A 14,575-nucleotide genomic window follows, 5' to 3' on the forward strand; every position below is an offset into this window, starting at 1 on the left:
CTAAGGTTTAGAACCATTACTGACTGTTTATCTTCAATAAATATTGAATCACAAAAAGTACTTGGTCCGCCGGGACTTTTTTATTGTGATACAGACTTTTAAATTTTTATCACTCAAGGGTTCATTTTATTTATACCGTTGTTGTTGGAGAGAAATTTGACATTTATCTACAGATGGTCCTACCTGTAGTACGGGAAGCCCTGAGGCACATGGAGGTCCATGGGCATGGGCGCTGAAGGATGCGGATGCGAGGGCGGGTACCCGTGGCCCTCCCCGGGGTGGTGCCCCAGGACAGCGGCCCACGGGGATGACGCGAAGCCCCCGGAGTGATCCAGTTCGTATCTTCTGTTGACACTTCCGAGCATGCACTTCACTACACAGATCACTGCACTCCTCGGCTCAGCGTGTACTCTGCGATCGCTTCATTCTCGCCCCATCATCCGTCAATTTAATTATTTTACGTACAAGTTTCTTTACACAACTATTTTATACAATACAAATTTTAAAATCACAATAGTTCTTCGACAATTCACTTGTCAGACTCTCTTCCAGGAATTTAATTTTAAATTGTTCCATTTCGAAAAACATAAAGATCTTTGGTAGGGAGACACATTTAAATTAAAGGTTACAACGGTCGTGACTACGATTAAATTTAAATAAATTACTATCAGTGTTTGAAGCAAGTCCAAGGAGAATATGTCACGTGGTTCGTCGCGTGGCGAGGAGACGGGCGGCGACCAGCTGTTCTTCAGTGCGCGGGACAGGCGACTGCCGGCGGCTAGAGAGGACGAGGGGAGGGGCCTGGTCGCGCATGCCCAGAACCCGCCATTCCGCGTAGTCACGTGACACAACCGCCCCCCTCCCGACCGCCCTCTTCACGCCCACCGTTGAGTTGTGAGGGGGGACACTGTTGCTCTCCAAACAAAATCATTATTCCGATGCTCGATTAATTATTATGTATACACTGTCCGTATCGTTGATAGCCGCTTATAAATATCACATGGTGGTATTTATAGACGCCTCACAGGCGGTATCAGTGGCATGTATGTACTTAATCAATGTAATAATTTGGTTTCGAAACTATTTTAATACAGATTATCGTACTGTATTGGTTTTCTATACAATTTCAAACTGTTTTGAATTCAGTATGGCCAACCAAACCAAGAATAAAAAGCTCGATCACTTTGGTTTTTGGGTTGATAAGCTTGTCTATGAGTTCACAACGTAGCTAAATGTCTACTTTTTAAAATATTTATTACATTTTGGTATAAGGGAAAATAGGTTCTGTCAAGGATCAATGTGTGTTTTTCTTATTATTTAATTAATTCAGAAATGAAAACCGTAAAAAATAAGGTATGTAGACCTAGTAATGTAAAAACTGTTATCCTAAAACACGGTAATTTTTTGTCATGAACCTACAAAAAATATGCAGTTCTGTAATATGTTACAGTAGAAACAGAAGCCTATATAAAAAACGAGTAGTATTTTAGGCTACATTAAGCTGCAGTACAAAAAACAATGATCTGGCATATTACATCTAGAGACTACAATGGGGGTATTCGTGTAGAAAAATGCATACATACGAAAAAAATGTAAAGCATGATTTTATTTATAATCTTTTGCCACTGTTTTCCACAATTTGTCCACCCCCAAACAGTATAACTAACTAGCCTATGTTCTTTTGGTAACTCCCGTTATTGTAGCTCTACTAGTTATTTTGTAGTTAACTTGTAAACTGGAGTTTACTTTTTGATTTGAGAGTATGTGGTTTGGGGTAGTCTAAATTGTATTACTGACTGTATTCTAACGATTTTTTTTTTATTAAAAAAAAAAGGAGAGACCGATCCCCTTTTAAGCCTTATTCTGTCCGTCCTCGTGGGCCACTGGCCTGTGTGAGGATCTTATCAAACAGAATAAGGGGGAGAGTCGATACAGTACAAGGTCAATGGTACTGATAAAAACTATGAACCTGCGCTATCTCTAACTCAGACTCAAGTCCAACGTCTTAGACCACTCAACTCTCTACTGTCGGCGATGTATAAAGCACTTGTGATCAACAGTCAGCTAAAACCTTGTAGGTTGTTCCTGTCTTTGAAAATTGGTGTGTCAACAAAAGTTACCTTATAAATTCTTCGTTACAATTGTTAAAGGATCTTAAAAAAAAAAACAATCCTATCATTCATCCACATTTTTCTTGTTTTTTACGCCAATTTTAATACTCGTCTCATTGGAAAATGAAGATTTGATTAAGCTTTTCCTTAACGTTTCATTAAAGTTACGCATGTAAAATGAAAAACAGCTTTCTTTATAGTAGCGCTCAAAGGCTACAATGTTTTCATGGTTTTGTAGGTAATTAATGAGTGGATGAGGGACAATAAATTCAGCCGTTTATTAGCATATCAATTCCGAACTGTGACTTTCGGCGTTATTATAGTAGGCTATTACATCTCTCTCCGATCACCAGCGCAGCGTTACAAATCATTTGGCTGTGATATCAGCTATTGATCCTGGTCTGACATAGGCTAAAATCAACTCCTCCCCTTGACTCTCAAAAAACGCTGGTTGATAATTTATTGTACTTTTAAAACTAATACAGCTTTATTTTCATATCTAATATTTATTTAAATTTGTTTTCAGTTCGATCGGCTCAATAGAAAATTTAGCGTTCTTACAGATCCAAAGCTGATTTCATTTGAGCGTGTAGGCTGAACATATCGATATTTGGTAGGAACTTAGACCCTGCTCCTAACTATATATAGTTTACACGAGTTTATAGCGGTAATGATTAATGTATGATCTTGAACCTCTAGCGACCAAGAATAGCCTACTGATGTCAAGCAGGAACTGGGAATTCTCCAATTGGTAAACTATATAAACCCTAATGTACTGGTTACCATTTACCCCTTAGAACTAGCAGTAAGTTCAAATCTGAGTGAATAAACAACCTTTAACCAAATCTAATCTATAGGCTATTAAGAAGTTTCTGGAAAAACTAGGGATAGCTGCTAAGCCTAGTAATGACTAAGTTCATGTTGTGAAAGGCTTTCCTATTTACATATTCGTCACCATGTAGAGTAGGTTTCTAGTGCACCAATGACAGTACGATAAAGTTTGTCTGCGGCAGAACTTTTGCTTCATTTACTGGTGTTGTTGGGAATTTGATAAAAACTTTGATCAATAACACGGTTTACATTTTGGCATGCTTTGGATCTATGAGCATCTAAATATCCGGCAATGCCTTTCTGAAAACCAAGATCGGCCACAAAACTTAAGAATATCCCCATTTGTTTCCTAGGATAAAGTTCACCCCTGCTATTATCACTTGCATATAAAAACTCCGCGACTAAAATATCAATGCTTTCCGCCTCAAACCTTTCTCTACGAGCACTAAAGGTACTAGTAAGTGCATGAACTCCGCCATTTCTGAGGTTAAATTATCCACTTACAAAAGCTAGCAATCACTGAGTGTGAATTAACGAAAAATCCTAGCAATTACTAGCTTTAAAACCTATAAATTTCTCTTTATTCCCTACGATTCCTAAGCAAGTTCTAAGTTTCCGGAAGATTCCTAGCAGTTGATAGCACTTAGCAAGAGTTAGCTTTTTATTCACTTCAAACCAAGCAGTTACTCGAAAATCTCTTAGACTTAGCAAGTTCAAGGTTTTATTCACTTCTCCCAATGTAACACTCGAGTCTGTGCAGAGGAAATTAGTTTCGTAGAGGGTCTCAGAAAATCTTCAAACTTTAAGGTAAAGAATCTCCATACTATGTTTTATAAGTCCTTGTATAGTGGTTATATCTAGATCTCTCCTCTGTCACAATTTAGCAAACACATTTATATAAAAGCTCCAGGGATCGCTGTTCCAGAGGAGAGCTGCTCGGTTGTTGATGTTACACTTCGGAATATATAGGCCTAAGCACAGTAATTGGATGTTTTGAAATTGCAGTTAAATTAACAGATTGAGTTTGGCGATACAGCGTTTTATTTTTGGCATGGAGATTACGTTGCGCTTAAATGCCATTTTGGTTCGTATAACAACTATCTATTTACAAATCGATGAGAAGAAGTTGTCTTACTATTCAAACTGTTCATGGGTGGTGTTCTACAGCTAGTTGTTATTGGCCAGCGAGAAGGTCTATTGGGTGTGAGAATAGGATAGAACCTCATACAAGAAATTAGCCTACGTTAAATCAGATTATAAATACAATATTACCGAATATAATAAAACAGTGATTTTATTAATTTATTACACAGTAAAGGCATATTTGTTTCAAATTATAACCATTTAAAGTCAATTTTAACACGCCATACCATAGTTATTTTAAATACCGTCTATTTAATCATAATAATTTTGCGCCCTTTTAAAAATTAAAGATACAATAAATTGGTTTAGGCTCTGCATGTTTTAGTACAAAATAACGCTTTATTGGCAACACTGTAAATATTAATATTTTCTATGTAATCCGAACTTTCATTCACAATATTAGGCAGTTAATAACACTGATCTTCGTAGACGATAAAGATATAGTTTAATTTCTTTTTAATCTAGTTTCCTAAAATTTGAACTTTCCTTTAAAAAAAAAAAAAATATATATAAAATATATATATATATACTGTGAGTAGGCCTACGCTTGTGGTGATCTTGCGGGAGAGCTCTTTATTTTATTTTATTTTCCAACGGCAGCAGCCAATTTACAAAGACAAGCATAGATGGTAGAATACAGCGGAAAATAAAATTAATACAATCAGATGAAAAATCTACATAAAGTAACAAAATAGGTATACAGAAAATTTGATAATAAATAATAAGTATCCAAAGATATAACAAGTAATAAATATCCAAAACATAACAAAAAAATAAAAATAAAGATTAACAAACAACAATAATTACTTATTTATTGGCTCTTTATCACACCTCCTCCTAGTCAGGTTCTGTTATGTTCATTTCATTACTACCCTGGCGCATTCGTGTGGAAGCTGTGGAGTAACCAGTATTAGATAGAAGTCTGGTATGATGAGCTCTTACAGTATTAGTTATGTGGAATAAACCATTGAAAACCTTTCACATCTTTGAATTTCCTGATGAGATAAAAATGTTAAACCTTTATTTCATATTGTTGAAATTCTTATCTGTCAGAAAATCAGAGTTATTAAATGAATTGAATACTATTAAAAATTTACGAGATATAATTCACCCATTAGTATTATTTGGTCACCATCGCCCCAATTTCACTCCATGATAATGGTAACAGCTCCGGCGTGTGTCATTTTCAAAAGGTCTGAGATTGTTTAAAGGTTATTTTTCTTTAAAATGTGAGTAACTATGAACTAAATGGCCCACTGAAAAATGTTCTAATAGATCTATATATTAGTATTGCTTAGAATATGTAAAACGTTATCTTCTAGATGTAGCTAAATTAGTAACGCATTTTAGACATATTATGTATACAAAATTAGTCAATTGCAAGTATCCTCATAATAGCACTTAAGAACAATTTCTACATAACTTCATGACTACCAAAGCCCAACACCACCCCCCCCCCCGTTCCAAAGTTTATAATGCATAAAATATGTTATATAAATCTGTGGAAAACATAACTACCCGAAAACACCCCAAATTAAAACTTGGCAATTCTTATAAACATCTCGGCTGAGTTCAATAGACAGCTTGGAACGCTGTTTCATGCTAATAATGCAGCCGTTTACACTTTAAAAAATTCACAGCTCTATTATTTATGGACTTTATAATTGTTATGGGATTGTTTTAATATTTCACAGCTACAAGCAATAAAATCGAACAGTTTTTTACTTCAGCTCAGAAATAATGCAGCCTAACAAACAGCCCTGATTCGTGATCCACGCAAATACTGTGATCACAGATACAAGCAATACTAACGATCTTTTTTTTATATTTAAGCTCAGAAATAGTGCAGCCTAGCAACTAGCCTTGCCACGTGATCAAAGCTAGTACTGGAATCATAGTTATTCGCGGGGCAGAAAATTATTATCACATTGGCAGTTTGCGCTTTTAGTGGAGATAGCCTAAACCTAACGTAATGAAAAGCAGATTGATGGTGTACCATTCCTAAAGCTTCACTAGCGAATTCTGACCACTTTTGAGGAAACTAACCTTAGTGTGACGTTTTGATTTTGAATTTCTTTAATCTTGGGGCATTTCAAAGGACTAAACCTGTTGGTGTAGTTTTACGTACGTAACCCTTACGTAAGGATGTTATTACAAGTTTACGTGTTACATGTAATTTTAAATTATCAAATAGTCCTCCTACAAACTGTTCTCTTTTTCAGCAGATGCCTACGACATTTAATTTGTTTGTGATATGTATTTTAATGATGGAACCATATATATATTATAGAGTTAATCTCTATGTTTATTCAACACGTAACACTACGTGAGGTTACATGTATAAAGACACTTGGAAACTCCATGTTATAGATACTTCTCGCCAGTCGAGGAGGATGAATGGCCGGGAGAGCACTCAGCTGGGGCCTGTGGCCGCTCAGTGCTCACTCTTGAGAACCGTCAGTTGCTCCAGCCCTCAATCCTCAATCACCAGAATAGCATTTCACACTTCACTAGTTCCCATTCTCCGTGCAGCAACACGTAAAGCGCTTTTTGCGGTAGCGGGGCCCGGCTGCAGCCCTCGTCACGCCTGCCACCGCGCGCCCGACCCTCTCGTCAAACTCACATTAACTGTTTTACACCACATTTTTTGGCAGTAAATAAAAACGTCGTGTAATTTCGTCCAAATTATGGCTTCTTAGTCACCCGGCTTGCTACCGGATTTGGTTCCGTGTATGGCCATAAAACGCAGCCCATAAAACAGCACATGCTTGTAAGGTTATTGCGTGTTTGTAAACTACAAATGTAGGCTACATAAACTTCAGACCTTTCTTTTACCTATATTTTTTAAAACTTTGAGGTGGGGAAAGCCACAGCACGTGTCGTGTAGCAGGCTTTGCTGCGTTACGTGCAAACTTTCAGTTGTATAGCTCATTCTATTCTTGAGGCAGATAGGAAGGTATACAATCATAAAGAAAAGAAACTTTTACATTCCAAAACAGACAAAAGAGAAATCGGGTAAGCTTACTAAGTGTTAGGCTGCAATAACGCTCAGCAAAATTCCATGCACCATCATGGAACTCTTTATGTTTATGTGAAATTACGTTTGTGAAAAATTTAAAATGCAAATATTAATGACATGAGATATCTTAACACGTTATACACTCACATTTTTGTTCTTTAAGTTGGGTTCAAATAATAAAATTCTACACATCAAGTCACCATAAGATGATGTTACATAGCTACCTACATAATACATATGTTACAAGTTAAAATGTCATATGACTATATGTAGGCTACTCTGTTTGTTTACAAATCTATTTATTGTAATATTTTATCATTACCCTATCATAAGATAGATGCAAAAATAGTGGCTAACGTTCAGCCAATAGGGAGTGAAATGCGCCATAATCGAACTCAGTATTGCTCATATAGAAGTGGAGCTTCATACAAAATTTCAAGTCTGTCGGTCAGTTCGTTTTCCACGTCTAGAGCGCATAGACAGACAGATGGACATACAGACAGAAATTATTCCTCTTGAGTGATAGGTTTTGTTAGTTAAACTCTTGGTTTTGTTATCGCTCAACAGTTACATTTTAAATTACTTCAAATGTTGTACAAACAAAAAAATTATGGTTGCCTGTAAAGTCGGTTTTTACGGGCGAAGATTTTACGTGACAACGTCTTTTTCTCGGTAGAATATTTATTGATATGAATATAATTAAATTGCACAATAGGAACAAGGAATTGAATGAAAATAAGAATTGCACAAATTTTAACTATAGAAATATATTTTGTTTACTAAAACATTGTACATAATTTGAAATTAATTAAAATTTGTTATTGTAAATGGTAAAGTTTGAATAAAACATTTACTAAAATTGGAATTTGATATTCTTGCTAAACACAGTTAAATTCTAACTCCGCGCGTGATGATTGGTCGGTTTAGTTCGTTTGTTTGGTCGCACTGTTATGACAGGTTAGAGGTTATAATTTGTTATTTTAAATGTTTGACTAGCAATACGCGCTGTTTCTTCTCAATCGACTGAATTACGATTGATTGCAGAGTGATTTAAACTAATAATTTACTTAACACTATCAACATTTGTCAATAGTATGACATAACCTATAAACTCAGTTTCTCAACTTTTGTGTCAATCTAACAACTAATCAATCAATCATAGTTTACGATAATGAAATATCAGTTTACAATTATTTACCTTTCTTGTTGTAGTTGTTGTAAATGACGAATCTAAGCACTCCACATTTTCACGAATAAACATAGTTATCTGCTTTATCCCGTGCGGCGGACCTACAGTTATCTGCTTTATCCCGTGCGGATCCCGTGCGGCGGACTCACTGGACGGGCATCGTAACGTTACCGGGCGTTACACTTTTTCATGAGTGACTCCGAGCCGCAACCTAATTTAAGACGTTGTCACGTCAAAAAAATGGATTATACAAAAAACCACAAACAGAAAATTTAAATACAACAGCTTATTTATGATTAATATTACACAACTTATTATTTTTACAAGTTGATATAATAATAATCAATATAAATAATTACGTTTTAATAACATTTTTGCAACAACAGGCTATATCTTTAAAATACCTGATCCCTTTTAATTTCTTTTCTAGCAATATTATAATCCGGGATTGATAAACGAATAAACATGAAAACAGGACTCGTATAGAGTTAATAAGTTAATAGAGAATTCCGTAATTTAATTCTTCTCCGTCCATGATGACTACACACAAGAGTAACGTAGACCTTAGACACGTTTGTTACTGCTACATACTTTGAAATAAAATATGTTTCCTATATAATTGTTGTTCTCAACGACCGCCTCAAATTTTGGTTAACCAGATTAAAACACAAATAGGGTAAGCTAATTGATAATCCTGCGTTACGGGCTGAAATAAAGCTGAATCCCGAATTGAGCGCATGTCTATCTATTCGGATCCCGAACCCCCAACAAGAAGTGGTCGATCGGACTGAGCGACCACTGGGCTCATAGTTAGACCCTCTGTCCTATTATTTACGTGATTCTCGGACTGAGCTCTGAGATCTACCTGTTCTGGAAACCTTACTCTTCTCCATAATTGTATCGACCTGGTAAAAAAGAATAATCTAATATACTATACAGCTGCATGTGAAACTGATCTGACTGACTCAACTGATATATAGATACAAATTCTAACATAGTTCTAGAGAAGTGCTAGAAACTTGAAATTTGGCACGCAGGTACCTTTTGCCGTATAACCAATAGGAAAAGTCTGAAAAACCGGGAATTTTTAATTTTTAAACCCCCTCAAAAAAATTAAAAACCGGTTGAAAACTGGTTTAAAAACTGTTGTTAGTTTTTTGCTTTCGAGCCGTCTAGCGACTAAACCGTTGGCAGTAGCTCAAATCTAATTTTTAAGGGGGTTTAGCAAATTTTATGATCTACAGAATGGGCACATTATACTTCCCTGCATCTCTACCGGTCCACACCCGAAACATGCTCTCAAATTGGAAAAATTTTGTCAAATTTTGACGATTTTCGCTTGTAGATTTTTGTTTGAGGCTCTGTAGCGTCTAAACCGTAGGTTGTAGCTCGGATCTGATGAAAAATCGTTATTGGGAAATGAAGTGCTCTACAAAAAAAGGTCCAGTGACTTTTTACTCTATCTCGATTGGTTTGGCCGCAAAACGTGTTTTAAAGTATTGATTTTTTTAAAGTTATACGTGAGATTTTGTTTTCTGAGCTTTACTGTGGACAAACCCTTAACTATAGTACATTTTTAAAAATTTAATTTTAATACAAAATCAGGCGTTTCTACAAAAAAGGTCCAGTGAGCCTTTTGCTCTACCCTCCATCGGTTCGGTTAATAAATGTCAATATTTAGTAATTTGTATGACCAGGCTAACCCCCTGAGTAAATTAAAACCCCGGAAAATTCATAAAAAACAGCCTAGTGCAGTCTTTTGTCCTATGCTCTGTACTGCCTAAATTATTGGTCGTAGCTCAAATCTTGATGGCATAATCGAAAGACAACATTTAAATTTCCGACAAGAAAGGTCCAGTCACTTTTTGTTGTATCTCTAACGGTTATCTTAATATACTATACAGCTGCATGTGAAACTGACTGACTGACTCACTGATATATAGATACAAATTCAAACATAGTTCTAGAAGTTGCTAGAAACTTGAAATTTGGCACGCAGGTACCTTTTGCGTATAAACCAATAGGAAAAGTTCTGAAAACCGGAATTTTTAATTTTAAACCCCTCAAAAAAATTAAAAACCGGTTGAAACTGGTTTAAAAATTGTTGTAGTTTTTTGCTTTCGAGCCGTCTAGCGACTAAACCGTTGGCAGTAGCTCAAATCTAATTTTTTAAGGGGTTTTAGCAAATTTTTATGATCTACAGAATGGGCACATTATACTTCCCTGCATCTCTACCGGTCCACCCGAAACATGCTCTTCAAATTGGAAAATTTTGTCAAATTTTGACGATTTTCGCTTGTAGATTTTTTGTTTGAGGCTCTGTAGCGTCTAAACCGTAGGTTGTAGCTCGGATCTGATGAAAAATCGTTTAGTGGGGGAATGAAGTGCTCTACAAAAAAGGTCCAGTGACTTTTTACTCTATCTCGATTGGTTTGGCCGCAAAACGCAATTAAGTGAATTTTTTTTTTTTGAAAATTTTCGCCTAAAAATTAACATTTCGGGCCTCGATAGCGGCTAAACGGTTGGTCGTAGCTCAAAACAAAATTTTCAACGAGATTTAGGAAATTGCGTCATCTACAAAAAAAGTTCAGTAACATTTGCCCTATCCTCAACGGTTTGGCCGCATAACGTGTTTTAAAGTATTGATTTTTTTAAGTTATACGTGAGATTTTGTTTTCTGAGCTTTACTGTGGACAAACCCTTAACTATAGTACATTTTTAAAATTTAATTTTAATACAAAATCAGGCGTTCTACAAAAAAAGGTCCAGTGAGCTTTTGCTCTACCTCCATCGGTTCGGTTAATAAATGTCAATATTTAGTAATTTGTATGACCAGGTAATCCCTGAGTAAATTAAACCCCCGGAAAAGTCATAAAAACAGCCTAGTGCAGTCTTTTGTCCTATGCTCTGTACTGCCTAAATTATAGGTCGTGGCTCAAATCTGATGGCATAATCGAAAGACAACATTACATTTCCGACATGAAAGGTCCAGTCACTTTCTTGTCGTATCTCTAACGGTTAAGCCAAAAAAATGGCTTTTAATTCAGAACTTTGATTAAAACTTGGAAAACTCAATTTGAACCATTTTAGGTGATTTTAAGATCTATTTCGACCACAATTTGTGGGAATTTGTCAGTTTTGTATTATCTGGTCAATAATTTTTCCCCAGGAAAAAAAACCACGTATTCTGATACCCCCCGATAATACTAATCCCCCCTTCCTGGAATTACTCCTGAGTAAAATGAGACCCCCTGATCAAACTTAATAATCTGATAAAGATAAAAAATGTGTGCAAATCATACCGGTTCCGTATTTAGTTTGTATTACTATAATAACGGAGTGACTAGTATACGTCTATTAGCTCACATCGCGAAATTAGCTAAGCGTCAAACGAAGCGTGTCTAAAGTACATAAGAACAGATTGAAGTTGAACTATGTTCACAGACACAACACCCCTCTAAAAGAGGCCGACGTGTGTCATTAACCCCCGGTAACCTTAAACCACCCACAGGGAATTTTTCTGGTATGACCAGATAAGCTCCTGAATAAATTAAACCCCCTGATGTTATTTAACCCCCCTGGTAACATTAAACCCCCAGGGAATTTCCTGGCATGACCTCATGTCCGAATTTTACCAATCACCATATCTCTTTACCCCCCCACCCCCTTGGGAAGTTCCTGGTATGACCAGATAACCCTCTGCTGTCTTAAACCACTGGTAACATTAATCCCCCCTCAGGGAATTTCCTGGCATAGCCTCGTGTCCAAATTTTTACCAATCACCAAATCCCTCTTATCCCGAATTTGCAAGCATACATCATGGGGGCCTGGGGGCGTAGCCCCCAGCGAGCCGAAGGCGAGTCTAATATACTATACAGCTGCATGTGAAAACTGACTGACTGACTCACTGATATATAGATACAAATTCTAACATAGTTCTAGAAGTGCTAGAAACTTGAAAATTTGGCACGCAGGTACCTTTTGCCGTATAATAACCAATAGGAAAAGTCTGAAAACCCGGGAATTTTTAATTTTAAACCCCTCAAAAAAATTAAAAAAACCGGTTGAAACTGGTTAAAACTGTTGTAGTTTTTTGCTTTCGAGCGTCTAGCGACTAAACCGTTGGCAGTAGCTCAAATCTAATTTTTAACGGGTTTTAGCAAATTTTATGATCTACAGAATGGGCACATTATACTTCCCTGCATCTCTACCGGTCCACCCGAAACATGCTCTCAAATTGGAAAATTTTGTCAAATTTTGACGATTTTCGCTTGTAGATTTTTGTTTGAGGCTCTGTAGCGTCTAAACCGTAGGTTGTAGCTCGGATCTGATGAAAAAATCGTTAGTGGGGAAATGAAGTGCTCTACAAAAAAGGTCCAGTGACTTTTTCTCTATCTCGATTGGTTTGGCCGCCCAAAACGCAATTAAGTGAATTTTTTTTTTTTGAAAATTTTCGCCTAAAAATTAACATTTCGGGCTCGATAGCGGCTAAACGGTTTGTCGTAGCTCAAAACAAATTTTCAACGAGATTTAGGAAATTGCGTCATCTACAAAAAAAGTTCAGTAACATTTTGCCCTATCCTCAACGGTTTGGCCGCATAACGTGTTTTAAAGTATTGATTTTTTAAGTTATACGTGAGATTTTGTTTTCTGAGCTTTACTGTGGACAAACCCTTAACTATAGTACATTTTTAAAATTTAATTTTTAATACAAAATCAGGCGTTCTACAAAAAAAGGTCCAGTGAGCTTTTGCTCTACCTCCTATCGGTTCGGTTAATAAATGTCAATATTTAGTAATTTGTATGACCAGGTAATCCCCTGAGTAAATTAAACCCCCGGAAAAGTCATAAAAACAGCCTAGTGCAGTCTTTTGTCCTATGCTCTGTACTGCCTAAATTATAGGGTCGTGGCTCAAATCTGATGGCATAATCGAAAGACAACATTACATTTCCGACATGAAAGGTCCAGTCACTTTTTGTCGTATCTCTAACGGTTAAGCCAAAAAATGGCTTTTAATTCAGAACTTTGATTAAAACTGGAAAACTCAATTTGACCATTTTAGGTGATTTTAAGATCTATTCGACCACAATTTGTGGGAATTTGTCCAGTTTTTGTATTATCTGGTCAATAATTTTTCCCCAGGAAAAAACCACGTATTCTGATACCCCCGATAATACTAATCCCCCTTCCTGGAATTACTCCTGAGTAAATGAGACCCCCTGATCAACTTAATAATCTGATAAAGATAAAAAATGTGTGGCAAATCATACCGGTTCCGTATTTAGTTTGTATTACTATAATAACGAGTGACTAGTATACGTCTATTAGCTCACATCGCGAATTAGCTAAGCGTCAACGAAGCGTCTAAAGTACATATAGAACAGATTGAAGTTGAAACTATGTTCACAGACACAACACCCTCTAAAAGAGGCCGACGTGTGTCATCTAACCCCCGGTAACCTTAAACCACCCACAGGGAATTTTCTGGTATGACCAGATATAGCTCCTGAATAAATTAAAACCCCCTGATGTTTTAAACCCCCCTGGTAACATTAAACCCCCCCAGGGAATTTCCTGGCATGACCTCATGTCCGAATTTTACCAATCAACCATATCTCTTTACCCCCCCCACCCCCTTGGGAAGTTCCTGGTATGACCAGATAACCCTCTTGCTGTCTTAACCACTGGTAACATTAATCCCCCTCAGGGAATTTCCTGGCATAGCCTCGTGTCCAAATTTTACCAATCACCAAATCCCTCTTATCCCCGAATTTGCAAGCATACATCATTGGGGGCCTGGGGGCGTAGCCCCCAGCGAGCCGAAGGCGAGTCTAATATACTATACAGCTGCATGTGAAACTGACTGACTGACTCACTGATATATAGATACAAATTCTAACATAGTTCTAGAAGTGCTATGAAACTTGAATTTGGCACGCAGGTACCTTTTGCCGTATAACCAATAGGAAAAGTCTGAAAACGGGAATTTTTAATTTTAAAACCCTCAAAAAAATTAAAAAACCGGTTGAAACTGGTTAAAAAACTGTTGTAGTTTTTTGCTTTCGAGCCGTCTAGCGACTAAACCGTTGGCAGTAGCTCAAATCTAATTTTTAACGGGTTTTAGCAAAATTTTATGATCTACAGAATGGGCACATTATACTTCCCTGCATCTCTACCGGTCCACCCGAAACATGCTCTCAAATTGGAAAATTTTGGTCAAATTTTGACGATTTTCGCTTGTAGATTTTTGTTTGAGGCTCTGTAGCGTCTAAACCGTAGGT

At 36.7% G+C, this 14,575-nt stretch overlaps 1 protein-coding gene across 3 annotated transcripts in view; it reads right to left on the reverse strand.

Annotated features, from left to right (window-relative positions):
* The window catches only part of LOC124360540 (protein trachealess), a 278,070-nt gene extending 277,283 nt beyond the window's left edge, over positions 1 to 787 (reverse strand). For all 3 annotated transcript variants that reach the window (XM_046814252.1, XM_046814253.1, XM_046814251.1), the window contains exon 1: positions 184 to 787. In XM_046814252.1, coding sequence (XP_046670208.1) covers positions 184 to 365 — 182 coding nt within the window. In that variant the 5' untranslated portion in view covers positions 366 to 787. The remainder of the gene's footprint in view (positions 1 to 183) is intronic.
* Positions 788 to 14,575: the final 13,788 nt, after the last annotated feature.

This window comes from Homalodisca vitripennis, chromosome 4 (genome assembly GCF_021130785.1).
Source record: "Homalodisca vitripennis isolate AUS2020 chromosome 4, UT_GWSS_2.1, whole genome shotgun sequence".
Classification (NCBI taxonomy): Eukaryota; Metazoa; Arthropoda; class Insecta; order Hemiptera; family Cicadellidae; genus Homalodisca; species Homalodisca vitripennis.